Source organism: Rana temporaria, chromosome 1 (genome assembly GCF_905171775.1).
Source record: "Rana temporaria chromosome 1, aRanTem1.1, whole genome shotgun sequence".
Taxonomy (NCBI): Eukaryota; Metazoa; Chordata; class Amphibia; order Anura; family Ranidae; genus Rana; species Rana temporaria.
This window is the reverse complement of record NC_053489.1, coordinates 254,307,041-254,332,276: the sequence shown is the minus strand read 5'-3', so window position 1 is coordinate 254,332,276 and position 25,236 is coordinate 254,307,041. Positions and strand designations below refer to the sequence as shown.

The 25,236-nt window shown below is 47.7% G+C and overlaps 1 protein-coding gene across 2 annotated transcripts in view; it reads right to left on the bottom strand.

The window, feature by feature from the left end:
• Window positions 1-25,019, bottom strand: part of C1H14orf93 (chromosome 1 C14orf93 homolog) — a 59,144-nt gene extending 34,125 nt beyond the window's left edge. The window contains exons 1-3 of one of the 2 annotated variants that reach the window (XM_040354245.1): window positions 24,921-25,019; window positions 16,704-17,780; window positions 2,096-2,428 (exon numbers count right to left, since the gene is read on the bottom strand). In XM_040354245.1, the coding sequence (XP_040210179.1) occupies window positions 2,096-2,428; window positions 16,704-17,249 (879 nt within the window). In that variant the 5' untranslated portion in view covers window positions 17,250-17,780; window positions 24,921-25,019. Of the gene's footprint in view, window positions 1-2,095; window positions 2,429-16,703; window positions 17,781-24,852 lie in introns of both variants that reach the window. The other variant, XM_040354237.1, reaches the window with a different exon arrangement.
• Between the last annotated feature and the right edge of the window lie 217 nt (window positions 25,020-25,236).

Here is a 25,236-nt window from a genome sequence, read left to right as displayed (position 1 = left end):
TTCATGGCGGTGGGAGCGGTGTCTGGAGGAGGAATGGGAACTTCTCCTCTGATGGGAAGATGTAGACGGAGATCTTCGTTTACTCTTTGATTTAGATTTAGAAGAAGAACGATGATGTGGCCTGGCAAGGTCTGCGGACTGGATAGCGGCATAAGGATCAGGACCGGAAGGGCTAAGGAAAAGGTGAGACATATGTATAGGGGGAATAAGTCAGATATAAAAAATATACAAAGTATGAATTCCACCCCTATGCCCCTCTCACCCGCACATACCTTGTGCGTGAGGGCTGGCCACCTGTAGACGGTGACTGGTCCGTGGTTTCTTGGACCTGCATAGTAATGTGATATATATATCCAAACAACTGAAGAGATCCTAAGATGCCAGATAAAAAAAACAACAATATAAGAGTACTGCCCCTTTAAGAAGAAAAAACATTTTTAAAACCATATAGAAAAGAATTCAAAAATGTTATGCAAGAAAATAAATACATTTTAAAATCGATTAAAAAAATTAATCTATGCAGCATTAAGATACCAGCAAAGACAGTAAGCATGTAAGCAAGTGGAATAACAGGGGGGATCTATGCCTATAGCATAGGCAGATCCCTCACTGACCTGGTAGAATGTCACAGGATCAGCTGCTCGCCTGACAGGAAGAACCCCAGTGTACATCGGCGAGCAGCTGATTTTTGAATCCCCCGCCGATGACGTCAGACGCTGCCCACGTACGCGCCTGCGCAGTGGTGGATGGCTCAACGGCGCCTGCGCGGCCGCCGCGAGTCCCGTCCGACTGCGCATGCGCGAACCAAGCCTCGCTCTGGGATTGGGTACTGCGCATGCGCGAAGGGCTCTGGTGCTTACACCAGGAAGAGAGCAAACGGCGCTGGAACGCAGAAGCGCTCCAGCCGCCATACAGGCAGAAAAAACACACATGGGGACATACAACATATAGGTGACTGCCATGGAAATAGATATAAGACCTTGCCAGCCAGGAAGTCCGGATCTTCAGCACACGCAGCTACTACCGCACAGCGGAGGGGAAGTTGCTGCAAAGCTCTCCACCCGCCCATGGCTGGGATCCGAGCTGCACCGCTTAAAGTGTGCCATCCTATTTCAAGTAAGTCCTTGTCTTGCACAAATCAGAATTTCCTAAAGTTGGTCCATGGAGGAGGACAAAAAAGGAACACCAGTACTGGGCGGTGAGTAAACCTTTATGGGTATGGGGTCCTATCAATGGAGAGGAGGCGGGATTAACCCACACGTAGGCTGCCATGGAGTCAGTCAGGAAACAATATTTTTTACTTTCTGCTATAAAACATTCATATAAAGAAAATGTAGGAAATCTAATTTCTTCATCAGTTTAGGCCAATATGTATTCTGCTACATGTTTTGGTAAAAAAAATTCCAATAAGGGTATATTAATTGGTTTAAACAAACGTTATAGTATCTCCAACTATTGGATAGATTTAGGGCCTTTTTATTTATTTTTTACTAGTAATGGCAGCGATCAGCGAATTTTAGCAGGACTGCGCTATTGCGGCGGACAGATTGGACACCAAGTGACAATTTTTGGGGACCAATGACACCAATACTGTGATTAGTGCTTAAAAAAAATGCACTGTCGCAGTATAATAGACACTGGCAGAAAAGGGGTTGAGTGGATCAAGTGTGTGCCTGGGAGGTGCTTACTTACTGTGTGGGGGATGGATACACAGTAGAAAAAGAGAGATCCGTGTTTCAGCTTAGCTCTCTCTTTTTCGCTCCCTGACAGATCAGTGGTTTGCCTTGTTTACTTCTCCGTCTCTCCACTGAACGATCGGTGGGTCACATCGGCCATCGTGGTTTCCGTTGTGTCCAATCACAGCGGGAGCAGCGCTTCGTGAGCGTGCCCCTACACCGTGTGTACAAAACCACGTACAGGTGCGTGATTTCGCGCAGCCAGGCCGCCCTGCCACAGTATATATGCGGTGGGCGATCCGGAAGCGGTTAAGGGAACAGGATTTTTTTTTAGGGTAACAAAACACTTTAATGTATTTTTTTTTTACTCAATAAGACAAAATGTGATGATTTCCCAGACATACACTATACATACTTACAGACAAAACTAGGTCTCGTTTTCTTCTAGAACATTTCTGGCCATGGCTTCGTTGGTGCGAGCTTGTTCCAGTATAATACGCCACAAATGGTGGTGACATGGGAGGCCTCATCTCATCTGGCGAAGTGTCTGCCATAATCAAGCCACCAGGACTAAGGGAGCCATCCTTCTGTATTAGAAGATGGGAATGTGCTGACTTCAGAATTGGAGGTATTGCTTCATTTAGAACTTCCACTGTGTCCCTATGAGGATGTGAATCAGTCACTGGCTTCACAAAGTTGGGTGGCAAAATCCTTTGAGCTGTTGATTCTGGAGTTAAAAAATCATCAATAGCCTGAAAGAATAAAATCATTGTTGTAATGCAGATATACACAATATCCAGTTAAAACTATCTCTATAAGGAATAATAAAAAAAAATAATAAAAATAAACATTTTAATGGCAGCTACTGTGTTAATATACAGATAGATGACGGGTTGTGAGGAAACATAGGCACTGAGCATGCACACAACAGATGGTATGAAGATAATACACCTGCCAGAATTACTGCAAACAGAAGCTGTCCCTATTAAAAGTGACAGACTGCGTCTCCCACTGGAATGAAGTTGAATGGAGACTAAGCATACACAGGCTGTGAGTTGATATATTATGTACACATACACATGGCAGGCTGCAGAGGGGGCATTAAGCCAAAGGAATACGAGGCCACTGAGCAAAGCGCTATAACCTATGCTTCATTATATTGGGTTTTGGTTAACTGCTGCAAGTGTAAAAGGATCACATCCAGCCCTGTTTACACTCCCATAAAAACTGTCATGCCAAGCCATCAATGGTGTCAGGAAAATATTTGAGTAACATATCACTCTGGTAAGTAAGCACACATTTCGGAAAATACATTTGATCATACTTTCTTCTATAACATATTTGTCCACAATTTTGTTACCTTGGTAAAATTGTATGTATACTCTAACAATTTTCTCCTATCTGCTCCATCATGGTCTGTTAAAGTGTTCGTTAAACCCCCCCCCCCCCCCAAAAAAAAAGAAGAAAAAGAAAAGGAGATCCTGGTCCCTTAAAGCGAATTAAACAGAACAGTGCTATGTAATCTTCCCCTCTCTAAACTGTAAAAAACCTGGCTGATCCTGCCACTCCCTGAAATCCCCCTCTCTGTTCTGACCACAATAATCAGGGCTGCTGAGCCCTGACCATAGTTGTTGGAAGGTAACATGAGTTAATATAATATTTCTGGAGTTTCTACATATTTCCTATTCCCAAGATCAGCTGGCTGATGCAGTTCCATGGTTTTAAAGTAAGACGGCCCAGGGCTCCTGGAGATGATATGGACAATACTGCCACCCAGAGGCCAATTACGGCAGGACGGTCAGTTGAGGAAGACTGCCCTGTGAACACTCTGATTCGTCCAAAACCGAGTGGGGCTGGCAATGGGGGGGGGTTTGTATGAGGTGTGACTGAGGTTTTGTAAAAAGGGCTGGTGCAGACAGAGAGCTCTCTCTTTCGCTGCAGGCCTTTGCCATGAGGTTCTCTCTCTCTGCCATCTTGAGGCCTTGCTCTGAATGCTGGCTCGGCCTAAGCCATGCAGCCCAAAGCTTTTTTTAACATCTGAGACCAGCCAACGAGGAATCTATCTAGAAGATGTGTTAAGTAACTGTGATGTTTTGTTGTTATATGCTCTGTAGAAATATGCTGTGTAGTGTGTGAATATTTATACTTTCTTGGGAAATAAATAAAATTGCTTTACTAAGCAGATGTGTCTGTCTTCATGGCTAACCTTATATCATTAGGCCTAACATACTCTCGATAGACTAGCTAATTATAGGGATATACAAATGAATACATATATGCAATAGTTATATAGGTTATAGCAGCCCTCAAAATTTCCACTCGCCTACTAGCATTTGGCGAGTGGATTTAAGCTGGGGGCGAGTGATGACAGGGCTGCATGACCAATCTCCCTCCAATCTGTGCCTACACCTAGAGTCCCGATGAGATTGGCGGCCGAAGAGGAAAGGTGCATGCTCGGGAAAAGTAGTCTGGTGAGCCGCACACAGGCAGAGCAGTACACAGGTGCTCTCCTTACAATTCTCATTAAGCCATGGGACCCAACAGTATGACCTCTCTGAGCCTGCCCCCCTCCCCCGGGCCCCGACCATTGTAGCTGGAGAGCAGAAAGTAATGAGTGAGGTGGAGGATTGCCAAAATTACCACTCCGGTGCAGCGCTCACTGAAAGTTGCCCTGACATGAGAGCGGCAGCCTTTTAGTTTGTGCAGTTTTCTTCTCCTTGTGCTCTATGTAAGTGTCCAACAGTTTAGCCTGAACAGACTGGTCTCAATGTGTGCTGTGCGCTGTGCTATGGTGTCAATGGCTGTGCAGTTGTGTGGATCTCAGCGCTGGATTGTACTCCCTCCCGCTGTGCTGCAGCTCCTCTCCTCTCTGCCAGCCTGAATAAAAGGGGGAAGTGGGAACATGCAAGCGTGGAGACGCACAAACAGGCTCCTGATGATGAGATGAATGAGAGAGAGAGAGGATGGATGGGAGTTGCAGAGGAGACAGCAAGAGAGTGGGGAACAGACCCAGTTCTAGTGCCCTGTCTCTCTGGTCTGCCCCCAGTGCCCTGTCCCTCTGGTCTGCCCCCAGTGCCCTGTCCCATTTTGTTAAAGTTATTGTTGGTAATATTTAATTTTGTAACTTGATTCTGCATAAACATTGTCATTCCATGAGATAATCTACGAGGGCGTGTTTACGGGTGCAATTAGGCGCAGGGCAGTGTATGAATTAGGTGGGGCAACTGGTGGCGAGTAACTCTTGAGGCCTGGCTAGTAGCTCAGGACTGGGTTATAGGTCCGTGCAATTGTTAGTTAAAGTGACACAGTGCCAAATCGCAAAAAAATGGCCTGGTCATTTAGCAGCCAAATCTTCCGGGGCTGAAGTGGTTAAATATATATATATCCATTTAAAAAAAAAATCAGGGGGGCGTGGCTTGGCTATGGAGGAGTGAGGACGTGCGTTGCCTCAGCTCCTCGCACACCGCGGCATTAACATCAGCACGGAGGGGAGACTTGCTGCCCAATCGACCTGCACGATGTCCCAGGGACGGCGGGCGCTCTCCCAGCAGGCGAGAACAGAGGGGACCCGACAGGAACAGCTGGAGGCTTTCTTTGGCGGAGCCCGGGGAACGGGCCCAGAAACCTCCAAGATGGCGCCGACGCCTAAAACAACTAAAGCGTCCAAGGCGGCGCAGAAAGCAGCGTTCCAGCAGCTGCAGCAACAACAGGAGGTGGCTGACACCCAGATCCCCTCTCCGGAGTTGGTGAGTGATACTGCTCCCCCTCCCTCCCCGGGATCCTACACCTCCCATGGACAAGGCCCTGACATGGCAGACGTTCTGAGTGATGGGGATCTGAAGCACCATATTTGGTCTCTCCCCACACGTGCTGACCTAGAACGCTTCACTGCCAGGGTAGAGAAGGCCTTCACCGCGGATATAGCTCAGCTAAAGGCAGACACTAATCATCTGGGGGCCAGAATGGAATCAGTGGAACAGAGGCTGGATGAGGCCTTGCCGGCCATCTCCATGTTACAGGACAGATGCATAGCCCAGGACCAGAAAATTGAAGCATTACTTTGCCAACTTGACGATTTTGAAAATCGCAGCAGGAGGGCTAATATCCGCATACGCGGCCTGCCGGAGGCGACTGCTCCCAAAGACATTGTCCCTACACTGGAGGATGTATTTAGGGAGATACTGGGCCTGCCTGCCACAGCAACCATTGAGATCGACCGTGCACACAGGGCCCTTAGACCTCCCTCTCAGGATGTGGATAATCCCAGAGACATAATATGCAAACTCCACAAGTATACCTTGAAGGACAGAATTATGCAGAAGATGAGAGGGAAACAATACTTTGATTTTGATGGGGCTAAACTTTCCTTTTACCAGGATATTTCGCGGCGCACACTTATGCAGCGCAGAGCCCTGCGACCGTTGCTTGAAGCTATGCAAAAGGCGGGGCTGACATATCGCTGGGGGTTCCCTTTTTACCTCCAGGCATCCAGAGACGGCCGGCAGGCGACACTACGCAATAAAGACGACCTCCCGCATTTTCTGGACACCCTGGGATTGGATCCGGTGGACTTTCCTGACTGGAGGGGACTGTCTGACCACCCCCATTTGCAGCCTCCTCAGCCGTGGATGTCGGTGAATCGCAGGAGCCGCAGACGCGACCGCAGACGCCCTTCTGCCACCTCACCTCGGGGTCCGGACTCCCCGGGGCACTGATGGGTCTACTGCCATTTGCCCCTTCTGGCCGCACCCTAGTGGCTGTTTGCACTCCCCCCCTGTCCTCACCATTTGCTACCTGTGTAACCCCCTTCTATGCCTGGACTCAGTGGGGATGTTTAGTTCCGTGTGGGAGGGCTCAGGTATAGTGGCGTGAAACGCCTTTAAAGGGTCTGCTGCAGGGTCCAGGGCCTCTGTTGATGCCGGGGGTCGGACCTGGACTTCCTACCCCCGACCGTATTGCTGAACTTTAGCTGCGGTCTGGCCCCAACCAGACTATGCCCCGTGAACTGACCCCCTTGACACCCGAGTTTGAGTGACCTCCCTCTGATAGTTTATCCCTGACTCATTGGGGTCCCGGTTCTGTTTGATCCCTTATTGTATAATTATTTTTCATTTTTTTTAATTTTATAGCGAATTTTGCTGAGTTGATTGCCTCTCCTAATAGAATGCTTCATGCTAGCCAGGCGGTGGTGTGCGGGGACTGATCCTCGCACCCTGCCCTTTCTTGTGGGTCCACGTTCCCCCCGTAGGCCGTACCTTATTAGGTATTTTTTCCTTTTAGGAAATGGGAATGGGCTTCGGGGACCTCTCCCTTGGAGGGTTGAACCCGGGGTTCATCCCCTTGTTGTTATTGCGGGGGGTCTATACCCCCACGCAACTGTATGTTATGTGTATTTGTCCTCTTGCTAATCACTGTCTCTCTCTCTCTTTTTCCTCTTTCTCTTTTCTTTTCCTTGCTTACTTATTTCCCACAGGAACGGCCTCCGGCTCCGCCCTCCGCGCTACACCCACCCCAGGGATAGAATGCCTCCCCGCGTCCGGATCGTCTGATGGCGTCACTTAAGGTAATTTCGTACAATGCCCGAGGTCTTTACTCCCCGTGTAAGCGTAGCAAATTGTGGTGGGAATTGAAGAGGTCTGGGGCACAGGTGGTTTTACTGCAGGAAACACATTTTACTCCCCGGTCCCTGCCCAAGCTCCCGACCCATTTATACAACCAATGGTTCCTGAGTAACTCCCCGGACGCCAAATCAAAGGGTACGGCCATTGCCATACATAAATCTTGCCCCTTCCAGGTCACTGACAGTGAATTAGATACCCTGGGACGCTATGTTTTTTTAAAAGGCTCGGTTTTAGGCCAGAAGCTCACCGTCGCCACGATATATGCCCCTAATTCGGGTCAACTCTCATTTCTTGACAGCACGCTGGATGCCCTGGCTGACTTTAGAGAGGGTGCCTTAGTACTGGGCGGTGATTTTAATGTCAGTCCTGACCCACAGCTTGACACTTCCCGCAACCGACCCTCCCACTCGCATGCTTTCCTTAGACACTTTCGCCGGTCCCTTCAGTCCCACCGACTGTATGATAGCTGGCGTGTATTACACCCAGCTGACAAAGATTACAGTTACTATTCAAAGGTTCACGACGTTTACACCCGTATAGACCTCATTTGTGTAGACCACCTGGCTCTAGAGGTTTTGCAGGCTGCTTCTATTGGGAACCTTACTATATCAGACCATGCCCCTGTGTCGGCCACATTGGCCTTCCAACCGGACGCCCGTCGGGCTTGGTCGTGGCGATTAAACGAATCCTTATTGGACGATGAGGTGGCTGTCGCGGGGGTGAAGGATGTTTTGACTAACTACTTTCGTGAAAACGCCACGGAAGGAATGAGTAAGGGCATTATATGGGAGGGCCATAAGGCGGTAGTGAGGGGTGAATTGATCTCCCAGGGATCTAGACTAAAAAAGGCCCAGCAGGCGGACTTTAACAGGGTGCTACAGGCCCTCCAAACGGCTGAACTTAGGCATAAGCATACCGGCGACCCAGGGGCTCTGCGGGAGCTGACTGACCTGAGGGAATTGTTTTTGCGCCTGTTAGACCGACAGGCACGTAAACAAATGCGTTATATGTCGCATAAATATTACGAGCACGGTAATAAATGTGGCCGTATGCTCGCCAGGGCGCTCAGGAAGAAGCGTGCACAAATGTTGATACATAAGCTATGCCTACCCTCTGGGCAGCTGGTGGTCAGGTCCTCCCAAATAGCCTCTGGGTTCCGTGAATATTATGCCTCCCTGTATGACTTGGGTTCGACGCGCCCCCCCGGGACAGATGACTCGAGACTCGCTGACGTACGTGACTACCTGACGGCGTCTGGCCTCCCCTCGCTGACGGACGAACAGGCCACCCAGTTAGAATCCCCTATCACCCCAGCGGAGATAGAGGCTACGATGAAGTCTCTGCCCAATGGCAAGAGCCCCGGCCCCGACGGATTCTCCAAAGCCTACTATAAAAGATTCCTGCCACTGCTGTCTGGGTCGATGTGTGTTTATTTCAACTCCATAGCAGAAGGCAGTGCCATCCCCAGTGAAGCGTTGTTAGCCCATATTTCAGTCATCCCTAAGGAGGGGAAGGACCCGACTCAGCCCCAAAGTTACAGACCCATATCCCTCCTGAATGTGGATGTTAAAATCCTAGCAAAGATTCTCGCCACCAGACTGAAACACCTGATCCCGTTAATTGTTCACCCTGACCAGACGGGGTTTGTCGCGGGCCGGGAGGCCCGGGACAACTCTGTCAGAGCAATTCAGCTCATCCACTGGGCACGTGTCACCGCCGATTCTCCCCCGTATCTTATCCTCTCCACAGATGCGGAGAAGGCTTTCGATCGGGTGGATTGGAGCTATCTTCAGGCTGTGCTGGAGACTATGGGTCTCCGTACACATATGCTGACTTGGATTATGGCGCTGTACTCGGACCCAAGTGCCCAGGTGAAGGTTAATGGATTCCTTTCCCAAAGATTCCCGATCAGAAATGGCACGAGGCAGGGGTGTCCGCTGTCACCTATCTTGTTTGCCCTGGTGCTTGAGCCTTTCTTGCGCACCGTTCGGGCAAATGTCGACATCAAAGGACTGACGGTGGGCCACACTGAGCATAAGCTATCGGCGTATGCTGACGATGTACTGTTTCACTTGACGGAGCCCCTGATCTCGTTGCCAAATCTGCTACGTGAAATCAACCATTTTGGATCCCTTTCAAATTTTAAGGTCAATTATTCAAAGTCTGAAATACTCCCTATCCAGATCTCGTCCTCACTAGCTGACCGGCTACGGACTGCTTTCCCGTTCTCTTGGGCAAAGTCCTCCCTGAAATATTTAGGTGTCCAATTGACGGATAGGTGGGATACCCTTTACGCAGCCAACTTCCCCCCCTTGTTAGCCACAGTGAAAAATGACCTGGCCACTTGGACTAAGACGGCCTTTACCTGGCTGGGGAGGTTGGCTGTAGTGAAGATGAATGTCCTACCGCGTATCCTGTTTTTTATGCAGATGCTGCCCATGTCCCTTCCTAAGGTTTTTTTCACTCAGGTGTCCAGCCTGATTTCTAAATTTATTTGGAATGACCGGAAGCCGAGAATTGCGCTTCGGTTGCTTACACGCCCGAGGGAGGTAGGGGGCCTAGGACTCCCTGATATTCAGAGATACCACAGGGCGATTATTCTACAGCGAATACTCAATTGGCGTTTTCACGCTGCCACCAAGGTTTGGGTTCCCATGGAAAAGTGCATGGCGGGTAGGAACCTCTCTTACGCCCCTTGGCTGTCCCGGGGGGATAGGGGATTGTCGGACGCGGTCTCCCCACTGACGGCCCAGACTTTGAGGATCTGGGACCGGCTCAATGCTAGGTTGGCGTTGGCCCCTCCCGTGTCCTCTCTGGCCCCATTGGGCGGTTTCCTGTGGTTCCCACCGGGGGAGCAGGCGGGTTTCTTCGGGTCATGGGTGGACGACAGTAATGCTAGCTGTGGTAAATTGTTACGAGACGGTAAGCTTCTGCCCCTAGAGACGCTTAGGGGGAGGCATGGGTCCTTTCCCATGGACTTCTGGCGCTACAGACAGCTTCACCACTTTTTTGAGACCCACGGGGACCTGATCAGGGACACCTCTACACTCACAGCTTTTGAACGCCTCTTTATTGAAGAGGAGCCGATTCCCCACATGATCTCTGAACTCTACCGCCTGCTTAGCTTTGCGACCCCCGCGCGGAAGCCCACTTTTGTCCGGATCTGGGAACGAGACTTGGACACGACTTTTACCCCCGGCCAGCTGACGCAATTATACCAATTCACCCGATCGAGCTCCATTGACTCCAAGACCCAAGAAACAAACTATAAACTGCTGTCGCGTTGGTACCGGGTGCCTGCGGACTTGGCTAGGATTTACCCTTCAGTGTCTGACAGGTGCTGGAGGGGCTGCGGCCATAGGGGTACGCTCTTACACATCTGGTGGGACTGTCCAGTGATAAGGCCTTTCTGGTTGGATGTACAGTCCCAGATCAAGGACATACTGGATCTGGACGTCCCCTTCTCCCCGACTCACTTTCTGTTGCACATTCCTCCCATGCCGGCGAGCCAGTATAAACGCAGTTTGCTGCCCCATCTTTTGAACGCAGCAAAACGGCTACTTCCAATTTATTGGAAGCGCCCACAGGTTCCCAGCAGGGAGGAATGGGTTCGCAAGGTTGATGAGATAAGGGAGGCGGAGGACTGGATTGCCACATGTAGGAAAACCCGGGAGCGCTACTCGAGCACTTGGTCAGCCTGGACGACGTATTTCTTGGACTCGAGACTTGTCTCCTCCAGCTTGGACGTGGCATTGTTGGAGTTAGCAGACCCCTCCCTTAAGCAAAGACCTCGGGCCCCATAACCTGCAGCCCTGTCTTTGGCTGAGCTGCTTTGCACTTCTTGAGTGTCGTTTATTTTTTAGTTGTCATCAGTACGTAGAGGAGGTGGCTAGTGGCGCGGGGGAGGAGCTGGACGTCTGGTCTCAGGTACGTTCCTTCTAATTCTACTTCTTTTCCTTTTCTCTTTTCCTTTCCCTGCCTTGGCTCCCTGTTTTTCCCCTTATCTCCCCTTTTTCCCCTCTGGTCCCCCCCTTGGGTCCTAGGGACGTTGTGTTGACACTGGGGGCCCTGGTGGCTGGTGGGCTGGGGGGGGGCGGGTGCTGGGGGCCCTGGCTGGTCGGACGGACTCGGCGACCGGCCCCCGGGGGGCAGCCTGACCTCCCCTGAGGTTGGGCACTTGTTTTGCCGCCCCGGGGCTGGCCTGTCGATTGCGGTGGGGGTCGGTGTGGGTTGCTGCGGGGAGGAAGGTAAGTTGGAGGCCCCCCTTCTTTCGTGCGCGCCCGGCCGGCTCTCCCCCATAACTTGCACAGTGTAAGTGGTTTAATTGTTGTCCGTCGGATCGGTCGGGTCGGCCTCCGGTCCCTGGCCCCTCCCTGGGCTGCCGGGGAACCCCCCCTCTTGTATTATATGGTTAGATGATTGCGTGCCACCTCTATATTCTAAGCCACAAACTTATGGGTACTGTATGGGGAAGGTGGCCCTCATCTTGGGACCGCTACCTGGTTCCCCAGTTAGTTGGTGATAAATGTAAAGCCACCAAGTCCTGGGGAGACTATGTGCCCCCCCTGTTTTTCTTTTTCTTTTTTATTGTTTCTTGTTTCTTTCTGCATTTCTGTTGTGTTGGTAAATATGAAAAATGGATGGCCTATTGTCTGCTGTGAGATGCTTATGACAACACATGTTGTGATGTAATATCATGCCGTCCACAAATAAAGATTTTACAAAAAAAAAAAAAAAAAATCAGAGATCTTGTGAGCTAATAAAAGTCCAGAGGCAGAGAGTACAGGAAGTTATCAGTTAGCATTGCTATCTGCTATCACTATGGACCAGTGGTCACCAACCTTTCGTACCTCAGGGACCCTTAACTCACAATGTTGAATCCTGCAGGCCACCAACATGAATTTTACATGCCTTACTATGCTCCGGCTCTCTGCCCCCCCCCCCTGGATCACACTGCTGCCTTATACACACACACACACACACAATGCTCTGGCTCAGACTGCTGCCTTATACACACAATGTTCCAGCTCTCTGCCCTCCTCCCCCTGGATCACACTGCTTTTTTATACACAAAGTGTTCCGACTCTTTACCCCACTCCCCATGGATCACACTGTTGCCTTATACACACACACAATACTCTGGCTCTCTGCCCCCTCCCCCTTATACACACACACACACACACACACACACACAATGCTCCACCTCTCTGCCCCCCTCCACCTAGATCACACTGCTGCCTTATACACACACACACACACAATGCTTTTTTGTTCTCTGCCCACCTCCCCCTGGATCACACTCCTGCCTTATACACACAATGCTCTGGCTCTCTGCCCCCTCCCCCTGGATCACACCGCTGCCTTGTACACATACTGCTCCAGCTCTCTGCCCCCCTGTATTCTGCATCACACTGCTGCCTTACGCAGACTCATCGTTAGATCTCAGCTCATTATCCAGCCATGAACTTTTTTTGGGCGATGCGTGTTGCCGCGACTGCAGAGAGATTTATTGTGCGACAATCACGGAAGACCTGTGTCACGATTTGAGGTGTCATTCAAATGAAGGTGCCAGTCACACATCAGCGCTTCCAACCTTGTAAGATGTAAAAGGTCATGTGTATATGTTGTGATGGAAGTACTAAAACGAATATTTTTGTGTTATGATTAGAACCACTGAAGTGTTGCCTTTCTTTCATTATATCGTTTATTTGTTTTATTTCCTTTCTATATAAGATATATATGCATATGTATGTATGGGTATATACTACAATAGTGTTATATTCCTTAAATTAAACGACAGATATAATGTTTTAAAGTTACAACTTGAAATGGAAGGCAAAAGACTGAATAATAGCAAACAGATGTCTCCAACCCCTCCCTTTTACTGCTCGCTCTTTACTCCAAAGCCCCCCTTCTTCCTTGTTCTCCAGTATGTCCATATATGACTCTGAAAAGAAAACCCTGGAAGATTGAGAATGGATCCCTGTATGACACGAGGACATTTGTGCTAATTAAAGAGTTTTGCAACGTGTGCAGTATGCCAAGAACAGACGTCACAGGGGCGTGTAATAAGGGACTGAACTATATGGACTAACCTATGAGTATGCTTATGTTTGTGATGTCATTTTGTTGATAAAAAGACCAATAAAGCTCCACCCCTTCCTCTCTCAGCTGAATGTTGGAAGGTGAAGATGTAGACTGTTTCTCTCTCCTCTCTGGTCTGCATGTTTCACTATTATAATTTGGGTCAATGGTAGAATGGGGTTCGCCCTGAGAATTGTGTCAGGGATCTCATCCTTATCAATGTATATCTTGAAATCAATATACATCAGTGGACTAATTATTTCCCAACAAATGACAGATATGCAGTTGACTACTTATGGTTCACCTATTAATTATAGTCATCACGCCAATAAAAATAAGTCAGTATTTGGTAAAAAAAAAAAAAACAATGTTCATGCATCCCCCTTAAAATGCACATTATTTCTCCTGTCATATGAAGAGTTGTCATTCTGTTAATGCCCTTGACACGTTTAAATAAAAAAATCCTGATTTCAAATCTTGATGTCAGTTCACTTGAAGCATACAAGGATTTCAGACATTTGCTTCCAGCCATTCCTAGTTTAGGTCATAGGACTAGAAGCTACTTGTGTAATCAAGTATGTTGGCACAATGTCTATAACCTATAAGGAACTAAATGTGCTAGGTAAAGGCAGCATTAAAGAATCAATAAGGCAAATGATCTAATAAGGTAACTACTGTTCATGATGAAATCACTACACTTTTCCCCAAAGCAATCCGAGTGAAGCTTAGCTTTACAATGCACACACACTGCAATGTCTTAATAACTGTCCATTAATAAAGAAGTTTCTACTGCTTTCATAATTTGGGGTCTGCTTACTTTGAAAATGAATTTTCACAAAGAAAAGGAAAATTAGGTGCAAAGTAAATAAAAACAGAATTTTTGCTTGCATAACCATGATGGAAATCAGCAGACCTTCACCTCATTAAGTAAGGGAAAATTTAAATGCAAGCAAACAGACTATTTGCCCTTAGTAAATCAAATGTTTTGAATGCTTGGACTTCACTGGCACCATGAACGTCACCCAGTATTTTAAAAATCAAAAGCCAGCAGCTACAAATACTGTAGACTTTAACTCCTTGAATACCAGGAACTTTTACCCCCTTCCTGGCCAGGCCAATTTTCAGCGCTGTTGCACTTTGAATGACAACTGCGTGGCCATGCAACACTGTAGCCAAATATTTTTTGGGGGCGTTTTTTGAGACAGATAGAGCATTTGATGGTACTGTATTTAATCACTACTGGTTTTTTTTGCTAAACAATCATTTTGAAGAATTTTTTTTTTGGAGTTTCTGTTATAAAATTTGTAAATATTTACGTTTTTTTCTTCAATGATGTGCGCTGATGAGGCTGCACTGTAACTTGTAACTCCCTGGTGAATCACAGCCGTCTTCCTACACCACATGCATAAGATCGTGTGGCAAAGGTAGACTGGTCCTGCAGCCTCCTGGGATCTATGATGTGTCCCAGGAGGCTGCAGGCAGGATGTGGGGACGGGCAGGACAAGGCAAAGTTATCCTCACCTTGGCAAGGACTGAGGAAGTCGGATCCGGTACCAACAAAAACTGCACCTCAGTTACAGGCTGGGAGACGGAGTGGATGAGCAGTAGTTTTGCTTTAATTCCACTGTTGTACATGCTGACTTAAAGAAACACATTCCAGACTAACTCACAAATACCCAAACACAATGGAATTTAGGCAGATTTTAAAGAGCAAATGAAAGAGGCATCTTAAGAGATGTGTTACAACTTCTCGTGGTTCTGACAATACAGCATACATGTGCCAAATTTATGATAACCACTGTAGATATTTTACCTTTAAATGGGAGTACTAGTGGTGGATGTGGTCAAGGGATGTTTTAATCAAGCAAAACACTGCAAGACTTATGTATGAAAAGTGTTTTTAATGTCCATAGCAACCAATTACCTTCCAACTGTTACTTCTTCCACGTAGAGTTAAAAAAAAAAAGGAGGATTCTGATTGGTTGCAGTGTGCTACAGGAAATTCTCTTGCCAGAACAATTTCTATGTATAATCGCCCATCTTTGACCAATAGCTATGAGGGCGTGAAATATACTTACTGCACCTGTTTGTGTGCTGCTATGATTGCTCACAATCCCTTACTAGCTGGACATTTTCCTTGTTTTAAAGTGTATCTAAAGACCAATTAAGCATTGTGTAGGTGGTGCCCCTGTCCCCTTACACCAGTTACAGGGCATAGGCAGGGCCCTGTTACTTATGATGGACCTTTTACAGTTTGAGATTTGGGGAAATTGGGGATGTACTCTGCCCTAAGCCCCTGTTTCTTACAACTGGCCCTTTCCCTGACATTTTAGACCTTCTGTAAATCACACATCTCCCACCTACTTAAACCTTTGGTCCTGAGTATCAACCAAACATTTACCAATGCTATAAACCCCCAATCCACTTTATCTGAACTCCTACAGGACACTCCAAGTTAATGAACAATTATATAGGCCCAATGTCAATGTTCAGATCGTACCATATCACTGCACGGTATACTGTACTGTGTGAAAAACTCATGCTGCCGGAATGAGGGATTCAGGATTATATAATAAAATGTTTTAGGCATCTATGAACACTGGATTTTGGTTCCTTGTATTTCATTTGATACCATAGTTAAAAAAAAAATCAAAACTATTTCAAATGAAAAAATAATAATAATCTACAACCTATGCATGTCCCTCAAACCCGTTCTCTTACCAATTTGGTAGATCTACTCTTCCCCTGGCAAAGAGTTGAGCTTAACTGTATTCAAACTGCTTTATTCAAATCCAGTCAGTAAATTTTCTGTGGACTGGTTTGAAGACTAATGGCACAACACCCAAATCAAGTGGACCTAAACATATGTATTGTAATGTATATGTAAATGGATGAATGTCTTCACTTACCGGCATATGAATGGGACTTAGAAGTGATTGCGTCTCATTTGGAGGGCACGTAGGCAAGCAATTATATTATTATATAATAAAATGTTTTAGGCATCTATGAACACTGGATTTTGGTTCCTTGTATTTCATTTGATACCATAGTTAAAAAAAAAATCAAAACTATTTCAAATGAAAAAAAAAAAAAAATCTACAACCTATGCATGTCCCTCAAACCCGTTCTCTTACCAATTTGGTAGATCTACTCTTCCCCTGGCAAAGAGTTGAGATTAACTGTATTCAAACTGCTTTATTCAAATCCAGTCAGTAAATTTTCTGTGGACTGGTTTGAAGACTAATGGCACAGAACCCAAATCAAGTGGACCTAAACATATGTATTGTAATGTATCTGTAAATGGATGAATGTCTTCACTTACCGGCATATGAATGGGACTTAGAAGTGATTGTGTCTCATTTGGAGGGCACGTAGGCAAGCAGCTTTCCTTTGTCCTTTCCAGGGTTGGTAAATGAAGTCCAGGAACTAATGATGCAGATGCTGCACCCAGCTGTCTGAGCTCCTCTATGACAACCTGCACTCCTCTGATCTCTTCAACTTCTTCTTCTTCTTCATCTTCTGATAACTTACATCTTGGAGTGTTATCAGGTGACTTTGGCCTCTCCGGCTTTTCATGCATATTCCTTAAACTGCTCACTTCATCCTGTAGTTGGCTCAGTAGACTACTGTTTGCTTTGGCCACATTAAGAGCAGCTTCGGCAAGTCCAACTGCTTTCTCCACACGCTGATAGATAAGATGCAGAAGCTGATCACATCCTTGTACCGAAACTCCTTGTCCAGTAACCGTAACTGGAGTTGGTCCATCAACAATCACTGAGCCGCCTTGAGTGCTTTCAGTTTTGCATCCACATTTGGCATCGTTTTGCCCTGCCGGAGGAGTGAAGAGGATGGTGGCACTGAAGGACATATTCTCAAACAGCGAAAATGTTTGCTTCTCTGTAAAACTGCACTGCTTATAACCCAAACTAACCAAAGTTAGTATTGGTTACTTTGGCTATAGCATGAGAGTCTGGAGCAAAACAAATATTTGAGAAACACACAATCTAGAAACCCTCCATTATTAGGTTTTCTGTGACTGCATATGAAATGGAATATTACAACTAAATAATTCAAGTCCAAGTAAGGCGCTACTACGGTTTATCATCTGTCTCTGTGATGTATTATTTAATATGTTCTTAATATGTTTTTTATGATTGTCACAGTTTCTTCAGGGAATATTTGCTTCTCGTACTCTCAAGCTAGAAAAACATCCCACAAGATTTATGTTTTCCCCAAACAGAATTTCTTTTCTAAATCCCAGCTCCTTTATTTAGAAGTATTGGAAGTCTTGAAGGAATTATGCTGCTGCTTTCATTTACACTTGTTGCCTTCTTGTGGAAGAATTGGTGGCATGATGAATTATTGAAATGTTCAAATGGCTGAAGTTTCTGAGAGAAATCTGTGATGGCAGGTTAAGAAAACATCGGTAAATCAACTTAGGAGAACAACAGTTTAGGCACACAAAATTAAGTTGTTTTTCCCTCTTTGAATATTATTTGAATAGCATAATCCATAAAAGCAACTCAGTGCAGGCCAGCATATCATTCCCAAAACAATAACTCAGATGTTGCTTTTGTCAAGAGAAAATTGCAGGCAACAGGTTTGATAATCTACATTCATATATGCAACTCCTGCTATAAATGATAAGAACATTTGGATTTCACAAGGGTTTAGTGGTCCTATAAACACAAGGCTTTCAGTCTTGCATATTTAAAGTATAAGGCCCCATTCACATCCAGTGATGCAGTGATTTTTTTTAGATGCCTTCAAAGTGTTGTTGCTAGGCAGAATAGTTAATCTTCCCACTTCCTGCACCTAGGTGCTTAAGCTTCCTAACCTACACCGCACAGACTCCTGGGAATGTAGTGGGTGTAACTTTCCAGGAGTCTGTGCACTCCCCAGTCTCGAAGAATCATGTGACTTGGACAGTACAGGTGCTGAAACCTGATCTGAAACTTATTACACTGCTTGTGCAGCACTGAGCATGTGCGAGGTCTGCAAGGCTGAAATCCAGGAAGTCATACAGTCTGGCTTCATGATGCCCACACTTAAGATGGCCCCAGTCAATTTCTATTTTATAAAGTGTCTAAATGCTGTAACAACCTAACAAAACGGACCTTAGTTTACAGACTAACTGTACTAGAATACATTAAGCTTGTGTATTACAGGCAGGGGTCAAGTCCTGGGGAAAAAAGTGTGGGAACTCCCACCCAAGATCCACTCCCCCACCAAAAAAAAAGTATACGCTCATATGCATATATATTTCACAGAAAATACAGTGCAAAATGTATTTAAAGTGCCAGTTTACAAAAACAAAATAAGTTAACTTGTTAAACTAACAGAATAATCACACATACCTCGGGGTACTCGGTACTGGCCTGGCTGGTCTCAGGGTGCTGTACCCCCCATGTCCACCTCTGTACATCCCCATGTCCACCTCTGTGTTCACCTCTGTACCCCCTCCACCTCTGTGTTCACCTCTGTACCCCCTCCCATGTCCACCTCTGTTCCCCCCATCCACCTCTGTGTTCACCTCTGTACCCCCCCATGTCCACCTCTGTACCCACTCATGTCCACCTCTGTACCCCATCATGTCCACCTCTGTACCCCCCCTCCCATGTCCACCTCTGTACCCCCTCATGTCCACCTCCTCCACCTCTGTTCCCCCCGTCCACTTGTGTTCACCTCTGTACCCCCCCATGTCCACCTCTACCCCCGTCCACCTCTGTGTTCACCTCTGTACCCCCCCCCATATCCACCTCTGTACCCCCTCATGTCCACCTCTACCCCCGTCCACCTCTGTACCCCCTCCCTCCCATGTCCACCTCTGTTCCCCGTCCACCTTTGTACCCCCCCATGTCCACCTCTGTATCCCCCATGTCCATCTCTGTACCCCCATGTCCAACTCTGTACCCCCATGTCCATCTCTGTATCCCCCATGTCCATCTCTGTACCCCCCATGTCCATCTCTGTACCCCCCATGTCCATCTTTGTACCCCCCATGTCAACTCTGTACCCCCATGTCCAACTCTGTACCCCCCCATGTCCAACTCTGTACCCCCCCATGTCCATCTCTGTATCCCCCATGTGCTCTGTGTTAGTTCCTACCGTCCTTTTCACTTTCCTATTCTGAACCACAAGATTTGATTGGTTGCTAGGACCACCTAGCAACCAATCACCTGCTACATCTCCGGCATTTCCTGTCCTCCGTTTACGCTGCCTTACCATCTCTCGCTCTCCCTACTATACAAGAGAGCGGGAGACAGTGTTTTTTTACTACTGCTCGCGGCGCTGGTCCGTATGTCACCCAGGTAGCGGTAAAGTCCGCACCCGACTCGGGCACCCCCGCTACCTGTCACAGCTCTCTCCCTTCACTGCCAGTTGTTTACACGCCGCGGCCGCCTGACAGACACGCCACGCTCTCACTGCTGCATACAGGGGAGGAGGGGGGTGCCGCGGCCGCCCAACACCCCCCCCAGCGTGTGACATCCGAGGTGAATCGCTCCCGCTCCCGCCTCGCAACCGCCCCCTAGTTAGTACGCCGCTGCAGATGCTGCTCGAGTCCTGCAAAGGGAACAACGTTCCTGCTGTAAAATAAGTGCAGGGACGTCGTTCCCACGCGTTCCCGCAGGACTCGAGCCCTGATTACAGGGAAATTTATATTTAAAAAGTGAAATTGTGGCCGGAACTCCGTTTAAAGGGACAGTGGTTGTACACCCTCCCTGCTGACTTTTACCTATAGGTAAGCCTACAATGAGGCCTACCTATAGGCAGTGGAAATATCTTCTAAACATGCACCATTTAGGAGATATTTCACTTGTAGTGCGCTGATAATGTAATCGGCGCATTTACTGGGAAGAAACAGACCTCTGTGACGTTTCTTCCCTAGCGCATGTCTTCACTGACGGCTCCCGAGCAAATGCCCGAGAGTGATGTCATGCAACTTCGGCCATTCACAGAGCCGGAGTCCACGGCCCCTAGAAGGAAGAGGGATGAAAATGGACGCGACGTTCACAGGGGACGGTGTGGGCTTCGTTTGCAGGTAAGTGTGCTTTTCATTTGCAGGGTTTGCACAAAGCCAAAGAGGAAGTAAAACCTGTCTTGGTTTACTTCCTCTTTAAGGCCAAGTCCACATATATGTGAATTGGATGTGGGTTTCCTCCGCATCCAAATTGGGTAACAGGAGACTGTGACCGGGGCCAGTACACACAGCTTAGGGGCGGCTGCAGTTCGCATTGAAGATGCGTCCTGTGCGATTCAAGTGCAAATATAGGCAAAATTTTGGACCTGAATCAGTGAACAGGGACTCATCAGACCCCATGCTGTGAGCCCCGCCACAACATGTGAACGGACCCTAAATTTTATTTATTTGTTTCCAAAAAAATTGTGTTTTAGGCTGGGTTCACACCTATGCGAATTGGATGCAGGTTTTCACCACAGCCAATTCCCATGACAGGAGATTGTGACTGGCGGTTCACATATCTCCGTTGTGGCTGCAGAGCAGCTTGCACAGGAACGCTGTACATCTTTGGCTCCATTTCAGGGCTGAATTCAGGCAAAAATGTAGCCCTGATTCATCCCTGAAATGGGGAACAGGGACACACCGGACCCCTGCTCCGAGCCGCTTCCTTTGGAGGTGTGAACCCAGCCTTAAGCCTCGTACACACCATCGGATTTTCCGCAGACAAAGCGTCTGACTTTTGTCTGAAGGGCGTTGGCCAGAAACTTGTCTTGCATACAAATAGCACCCAATTGTCAGCCAACAAACACGAACGTAGTAGTGACGTACTACGTGAAATTTCAGCACATAAGCGCCACCCTTTGGACCCCTTCTGTTAATGTCGTGTTTGGTGAGCATTGATTCCGAGCATGCATTTTTTTTACTTTGGACTTTTGTCTGATGGACTTGTGTACACACAATCGGAAAATCTGACAACAGACAATTGTCTGCGGAAAAGTAAGCCTGCCATCCAACATTTGTCCGCGGAAAATCCGACAATTGTCCGATGAAGCGTACAAACGGTCGGATTTTCCACCAACAGTCCGTCATCGCACAATTCCCGTTGGAAAATCCGATCGTGTGTACGAGGCTTAAAAGACTGTTGCCCAAATACTGTGTGACATAAAATATTGCAACCATCGCCATTTTATTCTCTAGATCAGGGATCTTCAAACTACGGCCCTCCAGCTGTTGTGGAACTACGCATCCCATGAGGCATTGCAAAACTCTGACATTCACAGGCATGACTAGGCATGATGGGAATTGTAGTTCCTGAACAAACGGAGGGCCATATCTTGAAGACTCCTGATCTAGGGTCTCTGCTAAACAAAAATATATAATGTTTGGGGGGTTCTATGTAATTTTCTACCAAAAAATACTGATTTAGGCCCGTTTGTGGATGAAAAAGGGACATACATTGGTCCCTATGTGATTGCGGGTGTCAGCGGATAAGCATCCGCTGACACCCGTAATCACCCGCCTCTGCAAAGATCCGATTTTGTGGATGGAAGAAAACCATATTTTTTCTTCCGTCTGCTCATCGGATCGGATGAACACGGACATACGGTCCGTGTTTATCCGATCCCCCATTGGGGAGAGCGGAGAAAAGACAGGGCGGTCCCTGCACAGTGTGCAGGGACCACCCTGTCAGCCGCCGGCTCAGTGGAGATTTACGGAGGATCCCCACTGAGCTGACGGACACACGGAGGCGGATCATTACTGATCCGCCCCGTGTGAAAGGGCCCTTAGGCCTGATTCACACTAGTGCGATTCAAGAACCCTGCAAATCCAGTGTGGGTTCCCGCATCGCACCGTGGTTTGTACTGAGATCTGCAAACCGCTGCAGGCGTCAATGTAAAGTTAACAACACCCCAGATCGGTGTGCAGTGCGAACTGTGAAATGGTGCAGGAGTCGGATCGCGTAGGTGTGAACACCGAGGTGTGAACATCCATGCGATCCGATTCTAGTGAGGACTACAAAAAAGGTCATGCACCATTTTGGTGCGAATGCGATGCAATTTCAGCCATACAGTTTGTATAGCTGAAATTGCATTGCAGACATTGCATGTTTTCTGAACAGCAATGCAGTGCGAATCACATGCGATGTCTCGCACTAATGTGAACTTGGAACCTTAACCACTTCCTTACGGGGCACGTAAACCCCCTCCTGCCCAGACCAATTTTCAGCTTTCAGCGCTGATGCACTTTGAATGACAATTGTGCAGTCATACAACACTGTACCCAAATTACATTTTTTATCATATTTTAACACAAATAGAGCCTCCTTTTAGTGGTATTTAATCACCGCTGGGGTTTTTATTTTTTGCTAAACAAAAAAACAAGGAACATTTTTAAAAATCATGTTTCATAGTTTGTTATAGAATTTTGCAAACAGGTCATTTTTTCTACTTCATTGATATGCACTGATGAGGTGGCACTGGTGGACACTGATAGGTACGGATAAAGCGGTACTGATGGGCACAGATAAGTGTTACTGATAGGTAACACTGATGGGCACTGGTAGGTGACACTGATGGTTGGCACTGGTAGGCAGCACTGTTGTGCACTGGTAGGTGGCAAAGATGAGCAGACGGCTGCTCTCCTTGATCGGGACTGATGTCCCTGACAGCTGCCAGTGATCGGCTTTTTTTTCTGCTCACGCTATCAGTGTGAGCAGAAAAAATGGCTGATTACCGACTCTGTTTACATCACATGATCAGCTGTCATTGGCTGGCAGCTGATCACGTGGTAAGGGGTCGGATCGACCCCTGCCGAGTCTCATTGACTCGCTGTTCACAGGCAAGACGAGAGAGCATCCATACACAGTGGCCCAGATTCAGGTAGAATGGAGCAATATTTGTGTGGGCAAAGAGCAAAGATTTTTCTCTGCGCCCACGCAAATATTTCCATTTGCCCAGCGATTCACGGAGCAGTAGCTCCGTAAATTGCGCAGGCGATATGCTAAACAGCCGGGCGTAAGGCTGCCTAATGTAAATGATCCCGCCGGGGGCGGGAATCATTTAAATTAGGCGCGCTCCCGCGCCGAGCGAACAGCGCATGCTCCGTCGGGAAACTTTCCCGACGTGCATTGCGGCAAATGACGTCGCAAGGACGTCATTTGCTTCTAAGTGAACGTGAATGGCGTCCAGCGCCATTCACGAATCACTTACGTAAACAACGTGAAATTCAAATTTCACGGGCGGGAGGCGCAGCTATACTTTAGCATTGGTTGCCCCTGCTATAGCAGGAGCAACCTTATGCTAAAGTCGCCGTACGGAAACTCCGTACCTTGCGTGCGCAGGGCCCGCGCAACTTTTGTGAATCGGTGGTAGTATGCAATTTGCATACTATACGCCGATCACAATGGCCGCGCCCCCTAGCGGCCAACGCAAGAATGCAGCCTGGGATGTGAAGGCATAAGGAGGCTTATGTCTGTCAGATCCTAGGCTGCAGTCGGTGTAACGAGGTTCCTGAATCAGGAGCACTCGTTACACCGGAGCAAGTAAGCACTTGCGCCGCGCAACCATCGCAAGTGCTTCTTGAATCTGGGCCAGTAGGTCCGCGCTGTAGCTGTCTTTCGGCTATAGCGCAGAACTGAAGTAGTTAAACTGTAAAACACAGTTCCAGAAAAGGCCTGGTCTTCAAGTGATTAACAATGAATGGCACAGGTGCGGGTTAATAAAATATTGGGCCCTTCGGTATAAATTGGCTTGTCTAGGACACAAATATCACTTTGCTATCTTATTCATAAGCGTGTTGCGCAGTACAATACTTCCCTCCTACAAGGCAGCCCTCCCACCCTATAGACAAGCTTCGCTATCTAATTCTCCCGCGCATCCAAACTTCACAGCTGGAGGCGTGGTCAGTACACGCTAACCACCACATCACGTGACCTTCAGGGTGTACGCAACTTACTGAGAGCCGTGTACATCGCGCTCACACAGAGCTTCCGATTGGCCACACGTAAACGCTATGTGATTAGCTAAATCCTGTCGTCAATAACAGCTACGTCCAATCACACTCTCCCGTCGTAGTTACGTCGAACGCGATGCTACTTCTGGTCCCAGCTACGTGTTAACCCCTCGGTTGCCAGTAATGCTGGAAAACCTGCAGAAACTGGCTAGGCGTCTGAACTCATGGGACAAGCAGCAGCTAAGCACAGGGAGATGAACAGTCGCGTTAAGCACCTCGGCCAGCCTACGGCGTAGTCATTGTGAGGGGACTGCAGCTGGAGGAGGAGAGCACCGCTCGTATAACCGCCGTATTAAACCCGCTCTCCTCACAGTCTATATAAAGATAGACGGTGGCACCTGTATACCGTGCCATTCAGAGCTTCCCTCTATGAGCCCTGCGAGCGTGAAGCAGCAGCAACACCTGGGCCGGCCCACTCCCATCTCCACACAAACACACACATACAGCACACACTACCAGCAGGGTACAGGAATATAGCACACAAGAAACTGGAAAATACCTCAGAACACACGGGGAGAGGTGAACCTAGAAGAAATCCCCAATCAGCTGGCTTCTATGAAAGGATACATGAAGGTCAGCGTGTCCCCTTTGTATTCTTGGAGCTGAGTGTGCACAGACGAGTGCACAGTTTGTACACGCCTCTTCTGGCTGAGGAGTGAGGGAGGAGGTAGGGGCACACTGCACTGTGTACAGGGGGGCCCTTCAGGGGACATACACAAAACACTGCTTACTTACACACATTTTTACTTATTTTTAGGCAAGTGTAAACATGTGGTAGATACATGTACATAAAAACCTCATGAAGTTTTTTTTTATTTTTATAAACATACGGTTGTGGGGACGGCAAAAATGCACAGTTCAGCTGCGTTTTTGCCACCCGGCA